This window comes from Onychostruthus taczanowskii, unplaced genomic scaffold (genome assembly GCF_017590055.1).
Source record: "Onychostruthus taczanowskii isolate IOZ18803 unplaced genomic scaffold, ASM1759005v1 scaffold4, whole genome shotgun sequence".
Taxonomy (NCBI): domain Eukaryota; kingdom Metazoa; phylum Chordata; class Aves; order Passeriformes; family Passeridae; genus Onychostruthus; species Onychostruthus taczanowskii.
In genome coordinates, this window is record NW_024501459.1 from 4,116,533 (window position 1) to 4,132,860 (window position 16,328).

At 39.2% G+C, this 16,328-nt stretch overlaps 1 protein-coding gene across 5 annotated transcripts in view; it reads left to right on the forward strand.

Moving 5' to 3' along the window:
• LYN (LYN proto-oncogene, Src family tyrosine kinase) overlaps positions 1-16,328 on the forward strand; it is a 48,552-nt gene that overhangs the window by 21,815 nt on the left and 10,409 nt on the right. For all 5 annotated transcript variants that reach the window (XM_041412726.1, XM_041412730.1, XM_041412728.1 and 2 more), the window contains exons 3-10: positions 452-500; positions 585-690; positions 1,147-1,245; positions 1,339-1,442; positions 2,905-3,054; positions 4,325-4,477; positions 10,286-10,468; positions 11,967-12,043. In XM_041412726.1, coding sequence (XP_041268660.1) covers positions 452-500; positions 585-690; positions 1,147-1,245; positions 1,339-1,442; positions 2,905-3,054; positions 4,325-4,477; positions 10,286-10,468; positions 11,967-12,043 — 921 coding nt within the window. The remainder of the gene's footprint in view (positions 1-451; positions 501-584; positions 691-1,146; positions 1,246-1,338; positions 1,443-2,904; positions 3,055-4,324; positions 4,478-10,285; positions 10,469-11,966; positions 12,044-16,328) is intronic.

Genomic DNA, 16,328 nt, shown 5'->3' on the forward strand with positions numbered 1-16,328 from the left:
ACACACATCACAAACTACCTTTTTTTTTTTTTTTTAATTACTCTTTTTTTTCCTTTGCACAGTCTTAGTGGCATAACCATCCTTGTTGGTCTTCAGCATGACAGCTACACGGTAATAACTGTCCTGCTTAAGTGCCCTACCTAAAGCCACTCCAGCAGAAGTCCCAAAGCTGTGAACTTCTTCCCCACAGCAAGTTCCACACCTTCACAAGATCTGAGCTGCTCAGTTTAAAATCTAGGGGGACTTACTATATTTTATATTGTCATATAAATAGTATATGTTTTTACAGATAATACATAATACATATTTTTAAGAATTGTGGGAAAAAATCTGAGCAATTCCTTTTAAGACATATGAGATGATACCAAAGCAACTGTATAATATGTAATTGTAATTTTAAGATCATCACAAAGATCTAAAACTGCTTAATTAAGGGCATATTTTATTGTAGGCAAATCCAGAGGCACAGCTCTTACCAGGACAGAGGTTTGTCAGTCAAGGTATGTTTCTATAGAAATCTCACAGCTGTGTGCTGTGCCCATGTCAGGCTGCAAAGTGATGTGAATGTCTTTCTGCTTTTGTAGATGCAGAGGAGCAGGGAGTCATTGTGGTGGCTTTGTATCCCTATGATGGCATTCATGAAGAGGACTTGTCCTTCAAAAAAGGAGAAAAACTGAAAGTTATTGAAGAGTAAGTATGGCAATATTGGTTGTATTGCAGATTTTCTTTGGACTCATCTAATTCCCTCTACAATGCATTAACATCCTACTTGTACCATGGGTGTATGAATGATAAGTGAGCTCTCTTACATGTATTAGTACAAATGCTTTATAGTCATTCCAGGTTGGATGGGACTTTGACAAACCTGCTTTAGTTGAAGGTGTTCCTGCCCATGACAGGGATGATCTTTTAGGTCCCTTCTAACCCAAGCCATTTTTGAGTCTACAGATGTCTGGCTTGGCAGCTGGCCTCAGCAACAGTGACCACACATTGATCCAGGGGAGCCAGTGGCTTCTCAGGGTGCTTGACCTCAGAGGAAGGGTTGTGCTTCTCTCTCCAGCCTGGGCAAAGCTCTTAGCAGACTAGAACCCAAATAACAATTTATCGTTTTCCTTTCCTGTGAATACTACTGGGTTTGTTTTTCAGATCTGGAGAATGGTGGAGAGCAAAATCTCTCACGACAAGAAAAGAAGGTTTCATTCCCAGCAACTATGTAGCAAAAGTAAACACCCTGGAAACAGAAGAGTAAGTTCTCCCAGTCTCCAAATTATGGCAAACTTCTTCACCTTAGTGGTGTATCTTTTGTGGGTGGTTCTAATTCTTTGAAATACTTTCCAGATGGTTCTTCAAAGACATAACCCGAAAAGATGCTGAAAGACAACTCCTGGCTCCTGGAAATGGTCCTGGAGCTTTCCTTATCAGAGAAAGTGAAACATTAAAAGGTAGGTTTTGGGGTGGTACTTTGGAATTGATATAGAGAGAAAAAACACGCAGTCTGCACAAAAATTGGCATTGGGTGTGGAGTAGTTTCAGTGCATCCTATTGCGTAAATTTTCTGGAGTTCTCTGGGAGTGAGAAGAATGAGAAAATTACCAGAAAAGGAGAGAAGAGAGTTGCAGGCTAACACCCAAAGCTGAGATAAGGGGGGGAAAAAAGTGTTACGTGTGTGATTACACTGACAAGATGCAGGAATGAATGAAGTGGCATCTTTTCTCTTCTTAATGTATCTGTTTCCTTTATTGAAAGACATGTTACTGTAATAGTAGCTGCTGCATTCTATAGTATTCCATTATTGGGTCTGTATCCATTGGTACAAGTTTAAAATTGTAATTAGTGCATAATGAGGGTTTTCACTTCTACAGTGTAGAGGGATTCTTTTCAGAAAGCTTTTTGGTAAAATTTTGTGATATAAACAGAGTGCTTTGTGCTGAAAAGCTTAGTGAAGTCTCCAGGCTCTTCAGCTTTGAGAAGAGTAGGGGAAGTTCTGCCTCAGCCTGTGGACTCTGACTGTAAGTGTGGATGGATATTCCATCTGGATGCTATAACACTGCGTCCTTCAGAGAAAGACAAGTGGAACCTTTCAGCAGGTCATCCCTCTCTACTCCACAGGATAGCTTTTTTGGCTCTAATAGTGCAGTTTCTCAACTAGGTACCTACCATCTGTAATGGCCCGTATCATTGTGCTCTCAGATGAAGACTCCTAAATGAAGTTCTCAAAAGAAGTCTCCTAAATTCTGCATAGGGTACTGAGAGTATGGGAAAGTACCCCCAGAATCACTGGATATGTGTGTGAGGAGAGATAAGGGGGTGAAATCCTTTGTCCTTTGAAAATGGGCAAGAATTGTACAAGTAGAAGAAACAAAGAGTGCTGTAGCTAAAAGTAGATGCTCTCCTACCCCAATTTAAATCCCAGATGATATTAGACTCCATAGGGCTGCCTAGGGATCAACAGATCTGCTCTCCCTCCTCTATGCCTGAAGCCATCCCCAAACCATCCTTTTGCTAGTTGACAACCAGCATGTTCCTTTTTCAAAATGCTGATCTCCAGATTTCAGCTTCTGCCTGAACAGGGTGACAGCCCTGGTCCTGCTCTCCCAGCCACTTCTACTCAAGCTGGGGGACTTTCTGCAAAACTGGGCACTGAATGTGGAGCTGCCTGGAATATGGAACCAGTGAGTTTGTTGCATAAGATTGAAAAAGAAAGTGTGATCGTAAGCATTTTGGTGACCAGTTCAGGGTTGGTTTTTGCCAACTTCCTCCTGTGGATTGCAAAATGCTTTTTGAGGAAATAAGGGAGCAAAAAGAAAAGCATACAAGTTGGTGATTTTCTTAGGCTCAACTGTGCATGTGTGGACTCTGTAGGTTTTTGCTATCTGTTAATGAGGGTTCCTTCTTTATCCACAGGCAGCTATTCTCTCTCCATACGAGACTACGATCCGGAGCATGGCGACGTTATTAAGCACTACAAAATCAGGAGTCTAGACAATGGAGGATTTTACATCTCTCCAAGAATAACTTTCCCTAACATCAATGATATGATCAAACATTATCAAAGTAAGTTAAATCACTTCGTGAATTGCTTATTAGAATGCTGCCATTATTTCCTGTGAAGGAAAACAAATAGTTTCTTCTTTTGTTTCAAAGCTTTTCCTTTTTCTTTTTATTTTAGCCCTAAATAAGTTGGGCATGCATGATATCAAAGATAAAGTAAAACTAATTGGAGCCCAAGTATTGTTGTTACTATAATCAGATCTAGTTCTGGTTGCTCTGTGGCATGCCATTGTGAGATGAAGACTAGCTTTGTAATACAATTCATCAAACTTAGGGTGATGTGAAGCTATAATGGGAATTACCTGCATTGTGAATAATATTTTATTTGAGAGTAAATTTTTATTCGTAATTATCAGAAATACATATAGACTGGTGAATGTTTATTTGTAGCTAACACTGAGTGTGAAATTGGTTTTATTTTTCCTGTAAATGTGTTTGTTTAATTATTTATTTTTAAAGGAAGAAATATTCCATATACTTCAAAGAAATAAAATTGCACCCACATAGAATACATACATTTATTTAAAAAAAGAAAAGGTGGGGAGAGGAAGGGACAAGTCTATCCATGTTTTAGCTGCAAAACTGACTTCTCATTCTGCATAACCTACTGCTGAATAGCTCCAAAATTCAGGGTTTTTTCCTGATTTTGTACCTGGAAATAAAGACAGGGCAATAAAATGTAGAACATAAAATCACATAGTAGTTTTTCAAAGCCATTCTGAGGACTTGGCCATGAAATTTTTCTGAATAGTTAGATATGTTTTTTAGCTGTTCAGCACAGCTGGAAAACCTGAGAATTATTCATCATTCATATAAAAGTTATAGCTGGTCAGAGTCTGGAGAAAAAATAATGTTGACCTACTTATGCTTGCATGCACATCTGTCTGAAAATATGTTGCAAGAAAATTTAATGACAAATTCAGAATACAGATCCCAAACCTGACTGCAATGTGCATCTTAATCAACATAGTGTCAGGAATAAGATCTGATACTCTATTTACTTGGTGCAAATTGTACTAAAACCCCTTAATAATCTGACAGTAACCAGATGCATGTGATACTTTTTTATTGAATTCGTCTCTGAATGCCAAATTTCAGATCAGAGGCCCTTAAACTTCCGTGAAAGCACCAGAAAGGCTACATTTTCATCATAGCATCTGGTTATTTTGAACATTATTGTGGGCTGACTAGTGCAAACAAGCAATGTTTGTCTCGAGTCATGCGGCACAGAAGTGTAATGGATTTTGTATTTGCTTTTTTCTTTGAAAATCAGGGCAATCAGATGGCCTGTGCAGAAAGTTGGAAAAAGCTTGTATTAGTCCCAAACCTCAAAAGCCATGGGATAAAGATGCATGGGAAATTCCACGGGAATCGATTAAATTAGTGAAGAAACTTGGGGCTGGTCAGTTTGGAGAAGTCTGGATGGGTAAGTATTCTTTTGAAAGAAGTATTTAACTCTGAAGGAAGTATGTCATTTCAGAGTCATTCAAAAAACATAGTGGACATAAAGCTGATCCTGTATACTTGTAAAACAGCAAAATCAGGCCCAGAATACACCTTCTTGTGAGGAGAGAGGGCTTGTAAAAGGGAGTAAATACCTGACAAGGAAGTGGAACAAATCCTTTTGGTGTCTTTTAAAGGAAAAAAATAGTGAGTAAGCACTGTAATTTAGAAGGTCAAAGACAATAGAGTCTTTTGTTATGTTTTGAGGCAGAAATACAAGATCACAGTAGATGTGACTCCTGAATCTCAAAACCGATGAGCCTCTCAGAACTTTGTTTCAAATCAGAAAGTGCTAAAGAATATGAAAGAGAAAGAAACAATGTCTTTTAGTGAATTGTGATAGAGATATTATAGTTCATTTGTGAAGAAGATGCCTCCTGCATGGTACTGCCATACTGGGTGAAAAAATGGAACAGACATAACCCAAGAGTGTTGTCTGCCAGTGTGCTGTTCAGAAAGTAGGTGATTTTATGTAGTAAGAAGACTAGAGATTGAACAGCCCATACCTTGACTCATCAGGCAAGACCCCAATAATAAAACTGTCATAAGACTTTTTATTAATATATCATATATATTATATGATAGCAGAAAATGATAGCATTAATTATTATAACCCGAATAACCTGCTTTGTTAGCTTCCAAGCAGTATTTCCTCAGCCTTAGTGACTTTCTGTATCCCAAGGGGCTATGCCCAGTGTCACGTTCTGTGAAAATGGTTTCATCATCTTGCTTTGGAAGTGCTGCCTATTCTGACATCAGAATATTCTTTTGGCTTCCTCATTGCATGTTCTCTGTACTATTCATTGCTTACACACTTTTTGCCAATTAGCATCTTATTTGAGGTAAACTATATCTTCCTCCCAAGGTCTTCATTATGATGTTTTTTTCAGGCCAAGTCTTAGGCTTAGCCTTTCCCCAAATCTGTTTTTTGGGGTGTTATGTTTAAATAGGAATAAATTTATTGTACTTGTAATAAAAGATCAGATTATGGTGTTGATCATTATTAATTTTAAGACCTAAGGTTCTCTAGGCAGAGCATCTTTGAGCAACTTAAAAGTGTATCCCAAAGCTGGCTAGAATTCACAAAGCTGTGAAGGGGTCTCTGATAATCCATGGGAATGTATCAGTCTGATGGGAATGTCAGTGCTTTGAAGAGATGCTCTCATTTAGAAAAGCAAAGCAATCAAACAGTGCTGTTTGAGTGGCAGATTAAACACACCCAACTACAGTGTCAATCAGAAAGCTCTAACTGAGTCTTAGGTGCAATCTTTTGGTATGAATCACGTAAAAAGTGCAAGCAACACACGTAATACAGCCAAATTCAGCCTTTTATCTGCCTTCACAAGAAGAGGCCTAAGAAACCCTCTAGCTATGATATACATGAATGACAATTTAGATACTAGTCAGGACAAGTGTCAACCATTCTGCAGTTATTTCTGCCTAATAAACCAGGGCAACAAATGTTTAACTTACACTGAAACACTATGGAAGACTTTCTGGATGGAGCTAATCACCTACTTGAAAATGCAGATCATTTTGGGAAGTGACTACTTCTGCACATACACACAGAAAAGAATAAAACTTTAAAAGGGTGTTTCTGCTTCAAGATGCTTCCTCTTGTTTTTGTCATTTTTTTTTAACATTTAAGCTGGGCCTGAACCCTATGTCTAAATTGCTGCACTGTGAGAAAAACTAATGTACTGTGAAAGCAATCGCTGCATTTCCTCTTCTTTGCTTTCTTTCTGAAGCGAAAGAAGATGATTTGCATGGCACAGGTCCTCTCAAATCAGGAGCATGGTTAAACTTAGAACCAAGGAAGTTCAAGATGGAAAAGAATATTAGGTCAGCTGTGTGGTGCAGGATGTCAGCAAACACTGTGTATTGTAGTGATCACCCAGGGAGTTACGTAGAGGTACTGAGCAATAATCTGGTTGCTGTGCTCTCCTCATTTGAGAGCTGGTTCTTACACTGCCTCCTCACAAAGAACAAAAATTTTTTCAGCCATTGTGTGAATTAGAAATATTGTTCCATGGTTTAATTACTAAATAAATTTCTTCTTGATAAAGGATGCTTAGAATTGTGGTTTCAGAGGGAACAGTGTCCCACTCAGAGTAATTGTGCTTTTGAGTAAAGAAAGATGTAGAGCTACTGGACAAAATCCCACCAAGAGCCACAAAGATGATGAGGGGACTGGAGCACATCTCTTTCAAGGGAAGGCTTAGGGGGATCCTGTCAGTGTATGTAAAAAGCTGAAGGAGGCATGCAGAGTGGATGGAGCCAGGCTGTTCTCGGTGCTGCCCAGTGACAGGGCCAGGGGCAACGGGCACAAACTGGAACACAGGATGTTCCTGCCAAATACTCACTGTGTGAGTGACCAAGCACTGGCACAGGTTGCCCAGAGAGGTTGTGGTGTCTCCATTCTTGGAGTGAATCAAAAGCCAAATGGACACAATCCTGGACAGCCAGCTCTAGGTGTCCCTGCAGGTGTTGGACTCAGATGCTTTCCACAGGTCCCTTCTGTGTGTCTGAGAGATATGGGAATGTAGAGATAATGCTGATACTGCAATGTGAAGATATGCAATTATAGCTTTTATGGTATTTTCTTTTTAATACATCTATAACTACTTTCTGGGCATCCATGTGGACATCTTCCTCTTGAACAGTTTGGAGGAAATTAACTTATATTATGGAAGGAGTAAGAAAATCCTAGGAACAAAAAGCAGGCCTCCATATGCCCCCAGCAATTGGCTGTGTTCCTGGATGACCTGTGCAGAAAATCTGTTTTATGGAATGGGCAGGTGAATGTCCTCCAGCTCTGAAGAGTTACTTTTACACAGAGAAAAGTTGCTATCAGTTTTCCTGGTTTTTTTTTCTATCAATGCAAGTGCAATTTTATGCATTTTATAGAGATTTTCTGGGTTTAGGCTACCAAGTTAGTGTTTATGTGTGCATTTTGGTCATCAGTTGTGCAGCCTGGGCTTTCTGCCTTCACATTTAATGGGCTGTGTGGAGATGAGTGAGAGATGTTCTGTTCTGCAGCTGAATGGTGGCTGTAGGAGGTGAAGGAGTGAAGTGCTGATGTGCAGTTGGATGCAGAGAAGCTGCTGTTCCTCAGACTCTTTCCCAGTACCTCCTCCAACAGTAACTGCTCCAGCCATTATCTGCCTTCTAGCAGTGTCATATCTCCAACAAGTTGTTCCCTGTATACCCTGCAGGGAATTACTGGAAAAGTAGAGGAAGGAGAAAGCTGCATATTAGAGGCTTATTCACAAAGCTCTGCATCTTTAGAAATGGTTCAGAAATGGTAGGCTCAACCTCCCTTGTCTAAGTGCATATCACACCTTGGCCTGATTAAGCCCTTGCAAGAATCTGGGGACAACCTGGCTATGCAAGACACTACTATGTCAAAATAATAGTAATCAACTTCAAAATAAATACCTGAAACACTTAATTTTTTTGAGAATTCAATTCAAACATGTAGGGAAGAACATGGCTCGTTGTGTGAGACATCATCACACAATCCTCAGACTTCCATGCTGTGGCTTGCTTCACATTTGATTTTTTTACAGTAGCTAAAACTGCCAAGAGACTGACTTCCTGCCATGGTATGAAAGGCTTTTAGACCATGGAGTTCAGGGCATCTGGGCAGCTGCTTTAGTGATGTGATGAACCAGAGCAGCACTGCAAGAGCAGGGTCTATGTTTTATGCATTTTTGTTCCTAGTGAGAACTGATATGATGGGAACCATGATGCTCTGTGGTATTAATAATCCATGAAGAGACTTCTCAAGCAGGGCTAAGAGGAAAGTTAACAAGGCAAATGCAGTGATTATAGTGTAGTTTATTAATGAGTCACATCTTGCTTGCATCTCAGGCATAAAAGATTTTCTTATTCAATAAGCTCTGAATTAAAATATAAGTAACATGTGCTTTGGAAGTGTATTTTCTTCTGCAGTTGTTAGAAATACCAGAGTGTGCTCATAGAGCTCATGGCCATCTTGTTTTGGTGTCCCATCCCTCCCAATACATGATGAAATAAATGAACAAGAGAGAAATCCAAGATCAGGTATTTCTAGTGCTCTCACCAGCTATTTGTTTTTTACAATACCACCAGAGGGTCAAGGTAGGCTTCTTTACAGCAGAAAACCTCAGTATCACAGAGATGTTGCAGTAAAGCAAACTATCTTTTTTAAAACAAAAGACCTGAGTTTGATGGATATCTTCAGTGAATGTAAAATACTGTTACATAGTTAATGTTAAGTGTGTTGGTCATAATTGCTTCACTGAAATAGTTGTATTAATTAGTATATTCAGTAGAGAATTCAACAAATTGAGAGTGGAGCTCATGTTTTGTTTTAGGGCATGGAATGGAATGGTAGAAATTATACAAATAATCTTTCTGCTTCTTAAACGGAGAGGAATATATTTATTTTCTGTTTTTTTCTGATAGTTATAAATCATATACCTGAATTTTAATAGCAGATTTGACCTGTAACTGTAATTTCTTACTATTAGGTAACTTAGAGAAATGTTTTTGTTATGTTCTGACCTGACCATCTTGGAAAAATAGATTTAATAATCATGCAGGTGAATATTTTGTGCTTGTGGCACAGTGGTTTTTCTCAGGTGACGATCCTTCTTCAAAAAAGATGCAGTGCTCAGAGCAATCACTTAAGATCTGGAAACGAGGTCCTTGCTTTGCCACTGATTTCTTTTGTTGGACAATAAATAGCACAAGGTGGATTCCAGTTTAGAGGTGTATCCATCATGGAAATGATGTGGATTGTTGCTGAATAAGGCTATGTTGTTAAGTCATGAAGGTTTTACCTCTTCTGAGAAATATTTCTACAATGTTGCAATGGGTATGGTGAGGGATAAAAGTTGCATTTATATCTCTATTTCTCTCTCTTTTCATTTTTCTAATTTGATGACTTTCAAAGATGAACTTTAGGATCAGTGCTTGCTACGCTATATTTTTAATGCTATTTTAACATTTATTTATTGTTTGGCAAACATTAAATCTGAAAATAATTCACTGTTTTTCTCTTTACTGATAGTTGCTTTTTATATAATTAGAATGTTGCATTAGAAGTTTTGCTAAACCTTCAGAGAAATGAACCACAGCCACAGTCTCTTCCACTCCTGGCACGGGCTGTGTGATAAGAAGTTATCACCTTTTAAATCTTGTGCTGAGCACTGCAGGATTGCAGTCCTGGCAGCGTGTCCTGGTTGGTCACGAGAACCATTTGGCTGCACTTTCCCGTAATGCTCCATTTTGAGCACTAAGGGTTACAGGAAGGATTATGAGCATGAGACTGGCATGCATGAAATAAGTGTAATCATGGGATGTAAGATACTTCAAAAACTTCCAGCCAGTCCTTGGACTCTATTGTTCTGAGGCAGTTCAAGTGGACATTCACTGAAACATGCCTTGCCAAGTATTTCAGGGGCTACTTGTGAATGGAAACTTGGTGTGAAGTAAGATCATTTGCTTGCTTTATTTTTTTCTGATTTCTAAAAATAGGGAATGGATCGTTTTTCTCTGCAGTGCTGTATAAATTGCAAAATAAAAAGGAATTCTAGCATAAATATTTGTGCTACATCTGGCACTTGTTTTCACACTCTTAGCTATTCCTGGAATCCAACCTCACCTGCTTCACGAATTCCTGCTAGTCGGGACACTGTGGGCTGCAGAGTGACTTCAGTGCACTGATCCTATTCCCTCCTTGTAGGTTATTATCATAACAGCACCAAAGTGGCTGTGAAGACTCTGAAGCCTGGAACAATGTCTGTGCAAGCCTTCCTGGAGGAAGCCAACCTCATGAAAACACTTCAGCATGATAAGCTCGTTCGGCTTTATGCTGTAGTGACCAAAGAAGAGCCTATTTATATTATAACAGAGTTCATGGCAAAAGGTGAGAAAAACATTGGATCTGCATGCTGGTTTGGGCTGAGATGGAGTTAATTTTATTCCCAGTGGGTGTATGGGGCTGTGTTTTGCATTTGTGCTGAACAGAGTTGATAACACAGAGATGTTTTTGTTATCACTGAGCAGGGCTTGCACAGAGCCAAGGCCTTTCCTGCTTTTTGTGCTGCCACACTGGTTAGGGGCTGGGGGTGCATTGCAGGGTGGGAGGAGACACAGCCAGGACAGGTGACCCCAGATGACCAAAGGGATATTCCAGACCATGTGGCATCATGTTCAGTACAGAAAGTGAGGAAAGGAGGAGGAAGGAGGGACATTTGGAGTGACAGTGTTTGTTTTCCTGAGTAACCATTACATATGATGGGGTCCTGCTCTCTTGGAAATGGCTAGGAGTGCCAGCCATTGAATGAGAATGCCCATGGGAAGCACTGAATTACTTCCTTGTTTTGCTTTGCTGGTGTGCACAGCTTTTGCTTTTCCTCTTCCTATTAATCTGTCTTTATCTCAGCCCATGAGTTCTCTACCTTTTACCTTTCTGATTCTCTCCCTGGTCCCACTGGTGAGGAGTGAGTGAGTGGCTGCCTGGTTGATGGCTGGGGTTAAACCACAACAATCTGCAAGCAATAGTTTAGTGAACTCTTCTGCTTCTCCTAAACTACTTCCTTTTCTTCTCAAAGAAAGGAATGGTAGAGTTGTTTTTGAATGTTCAAATATTAAGGGAAGGAGCACCTATCCTTAAGATGGGCTGAGGCTTTAATTTTATGACTCATTACTGTATTTGGGAGATAAACCATTTTTACAGTCTTCTTAAATGCAGTATTTTCTATTGTTTCTGAATTGGAGGATAATCCCCAGAATAGTTCTGGGTCCTCTGGACTCCCCACCTAACTTTTGTTTCTGCTATCATAGCAAGGCAATTAAAGCAAACCTTAGGAATTGCCTTATGTGGGGCTTGAATTGAGAAAGGTGTGTGTAAGAAGGTGAGTGAGGAATGGTCCTGCAAGGGTGGCTGCACTACTAGGAAAGGACTCTATAGAGTATTACTACACAAAATATGCAAAGTTTCATTCTCAGATTATCTTGGGTAGTAGTTTTTCTTGTTTTGTTCTGTTTTCAAACAATTTTGCTGGTAACTTAATGAACAAATGTTGAGGCACTTAGTCTGTATGAATTGGAAAGGGTTGATGTATGTGATTCTCCTAGACAGCTTTCCTGATGGTCCAGAGAGTAAGATGCTTATCAAACTCAGCCCCATTGAATTTAGATATGGTCTCATGGGAGTTTTCCACAGCCAAGGAAATAGCAAAACTTGAATGTCTGGCTTGCTGATTTGGGTGTTCCTGTTGTTAAATCATGCAAAGAGACTGTCTTACTGTAGTCAACTTGAAAATACATCAAAATACTTCACTGCGTCAGTTTTGTTATCCAGATGTGACACTTATTCTTGTAATAAGATGCACTGATCTAATCATCCTCTGTTTTAACAGGAAGTTTGCTGGATTTTCTGAAGAGTGACGAAGGAAGTAAACTGTTGCTTCCAAAGCTAATCGATTTCTCTGCTCAGGTAATCTTGAAAAATGTGCTCAAAATGTAATTATTGATATACAAATAAATATAGGATTAGATATTAGGAACTATTTAATTACCAAAAAAGTTGTCAAACACTGGAACAGGCTTCCTAGAGAGGTGATCAATGGCCCAAACCTGTCATATTTTAAAAGTCATTTGGTCAATGTCCTTAATATATGCTTTAATTTCTGGCCTGAAGTGGTAAAGCAGTTGGACTAGATGATCACTGAAGGTCCTTTCCAACTGGAACTGTTGTATTCTATAGTATATTATATATCAACTATTGTTATATAGATGTTTAATATATCAAATGTAGGTTTTTATTTCACATAAACTCAGTGGAAGAGATATTTTTCCTGTAGTTGTTGGTTTAGTGTGACTATAGGCTCTTTAAATTTTCTGAACTCTTTGGGCAATTTGTCCTTGAGAATTTATTTTTAGTGGATAAAATCTTTGTAGATGTGGAAAACCTGCTGGATCCCAGGTCATGGTCTGAAGAAATGAGTGACAGTGGGCAGAAAAGAGGTAGCTTTGAAAAGAATGTCTAGAATTCAAGAGAGAAAAGAATATCTATGTGTGCTGATGTGAGAGGAGACCTGGGATGGGGAGAGAAAAGCACATGTGGTTTCACAGCCGACCTTTTCATTGGAGTTAGGGACACTGTGTTCATTTTAAATTAATGCTGTGTTTTTAGAAATTTAGGGCTTGAAAAGGGTAATGAACTAAAGAGCAGCTCTGTGTGCATCTTGAATAAATCACTTCAAGATAACAAAGGTCAGAGATTGTCATTCACAGAGCTTTGAAGGTCACTTCAAATGGACATCACTTGTCACCCTGATCTGACAGCAGCCTCTCACAGCCAGCTCCTGCACTGGGCCCCAGAGGCCAGGACCTTGTGCTGCACAGGTGATGTGAGAAGTCCCTCTTGTCATATAAGATGTAGACCATCAAGAGAAATTGCTGAGACTGGCTTGCAGTCATCCTAAAGGGATGTTGAGGAATGCCTCTCTGAGGATTTCTGGCTGAGACCCAAACAAAACTTTGGAACAGAGATACTGGGATTTTTCTTACAGAAAGAATTTGTAGGGTTTTTGAGCTCATTTGTGAAGAGCTCTTAATGCCACTGTGTGATAACAGGAGTGTGTGGAATAGACTTGCTGGCTGCGTGTGTGTGGTTCCAGACCAGAGATTTCCCTCTGACCACCACAGATGTTCCACTGATCTTCTCTATCTCTGGCAGTCTGAATTAATTGATAGGTCTTTAGGGCAAAAGATGGACAAAAAAACCCTTTTCAGACCTCTGCTAAGGAAACCTGTGGATCACACTTTTCCTGAAAAGTAGGCTGTGTTTGAAGGAGAACACAAGGCGAGTGTAGTTTTTTGGCGTGACTCTGGTTTGTACAAATGGAACACTAATTTATTCTTACAGAAGTGATGTTAACCTCTCTGCAGAGCAAAGAGGAAAGAAATTTGGAGAGGTGTGTTTCAGGAGAGTTTAAAATTAATAGAAGGAAGCTTGTGGTGAAGATTCTTATTCTTAGATAAGATCAGGCTTTTTTTTTTTTTTTTTTTTCCTTTGTGGACACGCCCTTGAGCTCTTTGTTACTCTCTGATCATACCATTCTGGTAAAGTACTTTGCTTTATCCAAACTTCTCAGGAACACTGAAAATGCAAGAAATGGTAGCTGTGCATTAGCTTTTTTTTTGCCCTCATCCATCTGTGATGTTACAAGACACAGGAGCGACTGGGAATGGGAGAAAGGGAGAGGAGGATGTGGTCTCTGTGACCATTAGCTGGGTAAAGAAGGCAGTTGTACAGGAAACCCCAAATGAAGCTGATTTTCCAAGTCAAGAGCACTGTGGGCTGTTGTTTGCATTGCCAGGCTGTTGTTGAGTGCTCTACTCTCTGAGCTCATTGTACCTTTGCCTTGAAGAGTCTTGAAAAAAATATGTGTTTGCAAGAGGTGAAACATTCTGACTTTGCAAAATGAGGACAAAATGCTCCTCTAGGTGAAATAAACAACTTTTTTAAAGTAAGCATTTTTCAAGCAAGTAATGAAATACACTGCTGCTCTGCTACACTGACTTAGCCGTCTGGTTAGGTGAACACACCTGCTGATGGATATTTTTGGCAGAGATAGCTGTTACTGGGTTACACTTACATCTAGTGCCTACCTTAACTTACAGCTCTGGGTTCTGGACTTTGGTGGTTTGCTTTCTGTACTAATGGTCACGTTTTATGAAATTAAGTTTGTGGAAAAGATGGCAAGAAAATGCCTGCTGGGAAGGTGGTCCAGCTCAGTTTCTAAAGCAACCTGCTCTCTGACAGAGCTGAAGGTATCTCTCGTGTTTTAATCAGTGCATGTGAATAGGGGCTGGGGGAATTTAACATTAGCTATGCCCTGGCACAGACAAGTTTATCCATTGGAGGTGAATGTTAGAAGTCTCTGAAATGAGAATGTTTTAAGTGAAACTGAGTTTTGCAAGCATATCTTCAAGCACATTCTATCTACGTTAGTACAGAGTAGAGCTGTGGCATTTCCTGTAGGAGTCAGCACCAGCCTGGCTCCTTCAGTTCCTAAAGCAACTGGAAGACTCAGGATTTTGCTAGCTGGTTTCTGTCTTGCCTCAGAGGCAATTTACCAGAAGAGCCTCCAATTCTTTGTTTCACATTTCCTGAATTCATAGTTGCTCCTGCTTGATTAGATCTGCTGAAAACATATGACATGAATTCAGCAAACCTTTTGTATGTGTAAACTCTTCCTGCTTCTTATGCAAATCCATTACCTTCTGTGTGGGATGCACATGTGCTGTGGCTGTGCTTAGGAAAACTGTACCTGTTTTTACTAAGCAAACTCATAACTTTTGAAAGGGTCAAAGCTTTGTCCTAAAACCAGTAATTTCTTCTTCCTCATGCAATGCTGATACTTTCATTATTCTTCCATGATCTACAGCTTGACTGGCAACTTCTTGCTGTCTTCCGAGGCTACAGTGCCATTGAAATAATAGTAAGCTTAGAATAAAATTAATGGAGATTTTTGATGCAGTGTTTTAATTTCTCTCTGCCCTCATTTTTAAAGTCATAGTAGAAAGTCATCCCTAGATTACAATTAATTTTAAGTCTTATTTGGCATTGTAACATTTCCACTATGTATTTCTTTTCATGCTGCTTTGAATTTTAATGATACATTCTAATGTTCCAGTGCATAATTATATATATTACTTTTATAATATTTTTCCCCTGTGAATCTGCTTTAACTACATAGCTGTTTGACTGGGACAAGAGGAATATGATTTTGCAGCCTTTCCTGACTTCACCTTTAGGATAAGCACTGCTGCAAACTGAAAATTGTCGTTACACTGATGTATCATTTGAAGATATCTGTCTTTTGCAACAGTTTTGAATGGCCAGATGCAAAGGGTCTACACCCTCTTCCTAGACAAAGTGTCACGGGAAGATGAACTGTCTTTTTGAAAACTCTGTGATCAAGAAATGTATTTTATTTTACTATACATCTGGACACTATTGAAAGGTGCAGCTAATGAAAGGCTGATCCCAGACCAAAGACAGCCCTGTCCAGATCAATAACACCTCCACAGTCTCCTGGAGGACTTTTCTTTCATTTTTACCCTGGGTACGTAGTCCCTAATATGTAAAGATTTGTTTGAGGTTTTTTTGAAAGGATTTAATTTGGGTATTTCTAAAAATGTGTGTCAGTACTTCATTAAAGGTGACTGGAAACTACTTCCTTCTTGGCAGAAACACTTGAGCAGTGTAGGCAGAATTCTCTTTTAAAGGCCACAAAACATATTCCTGAAGCCCAAATTAGCCTTCCCATTCTGCTCCCAAATAGATGTTACGTGTAGCTGAGCAGTCTTGACAGGTACCAATGATCATTAAAAGAGAGGGAAAAAGGCTTTAATTTTCTTTTGTTCATATGAATTTCTCTAGCATTAACATTTCATTTAGCAATGAAAACCCAACAATAATCATTAGAAGTTATCACGTGGGCTCTGGCACCCATCTCAATCAAAAAAAATCTCAATTTTTTTCTTTCTTCTTTTCCTAGAAGCAAAGGTTTAACATGACCGGATGTATGAATTCAGTTGTTTGGTCACTGTGTTTCCCCTCCTTCGCTGATTCAAAATTCCTTGTTGTTAATTTTTTCCTTCTTTGGAATTTTCTACATTTTTCAGTGAATCTAGCACAAATAAGAGGAAATAAAATCATCTTTCCAATGGCTTTTCTTTGTTGGACTTGGAAACTAAATATCACGATC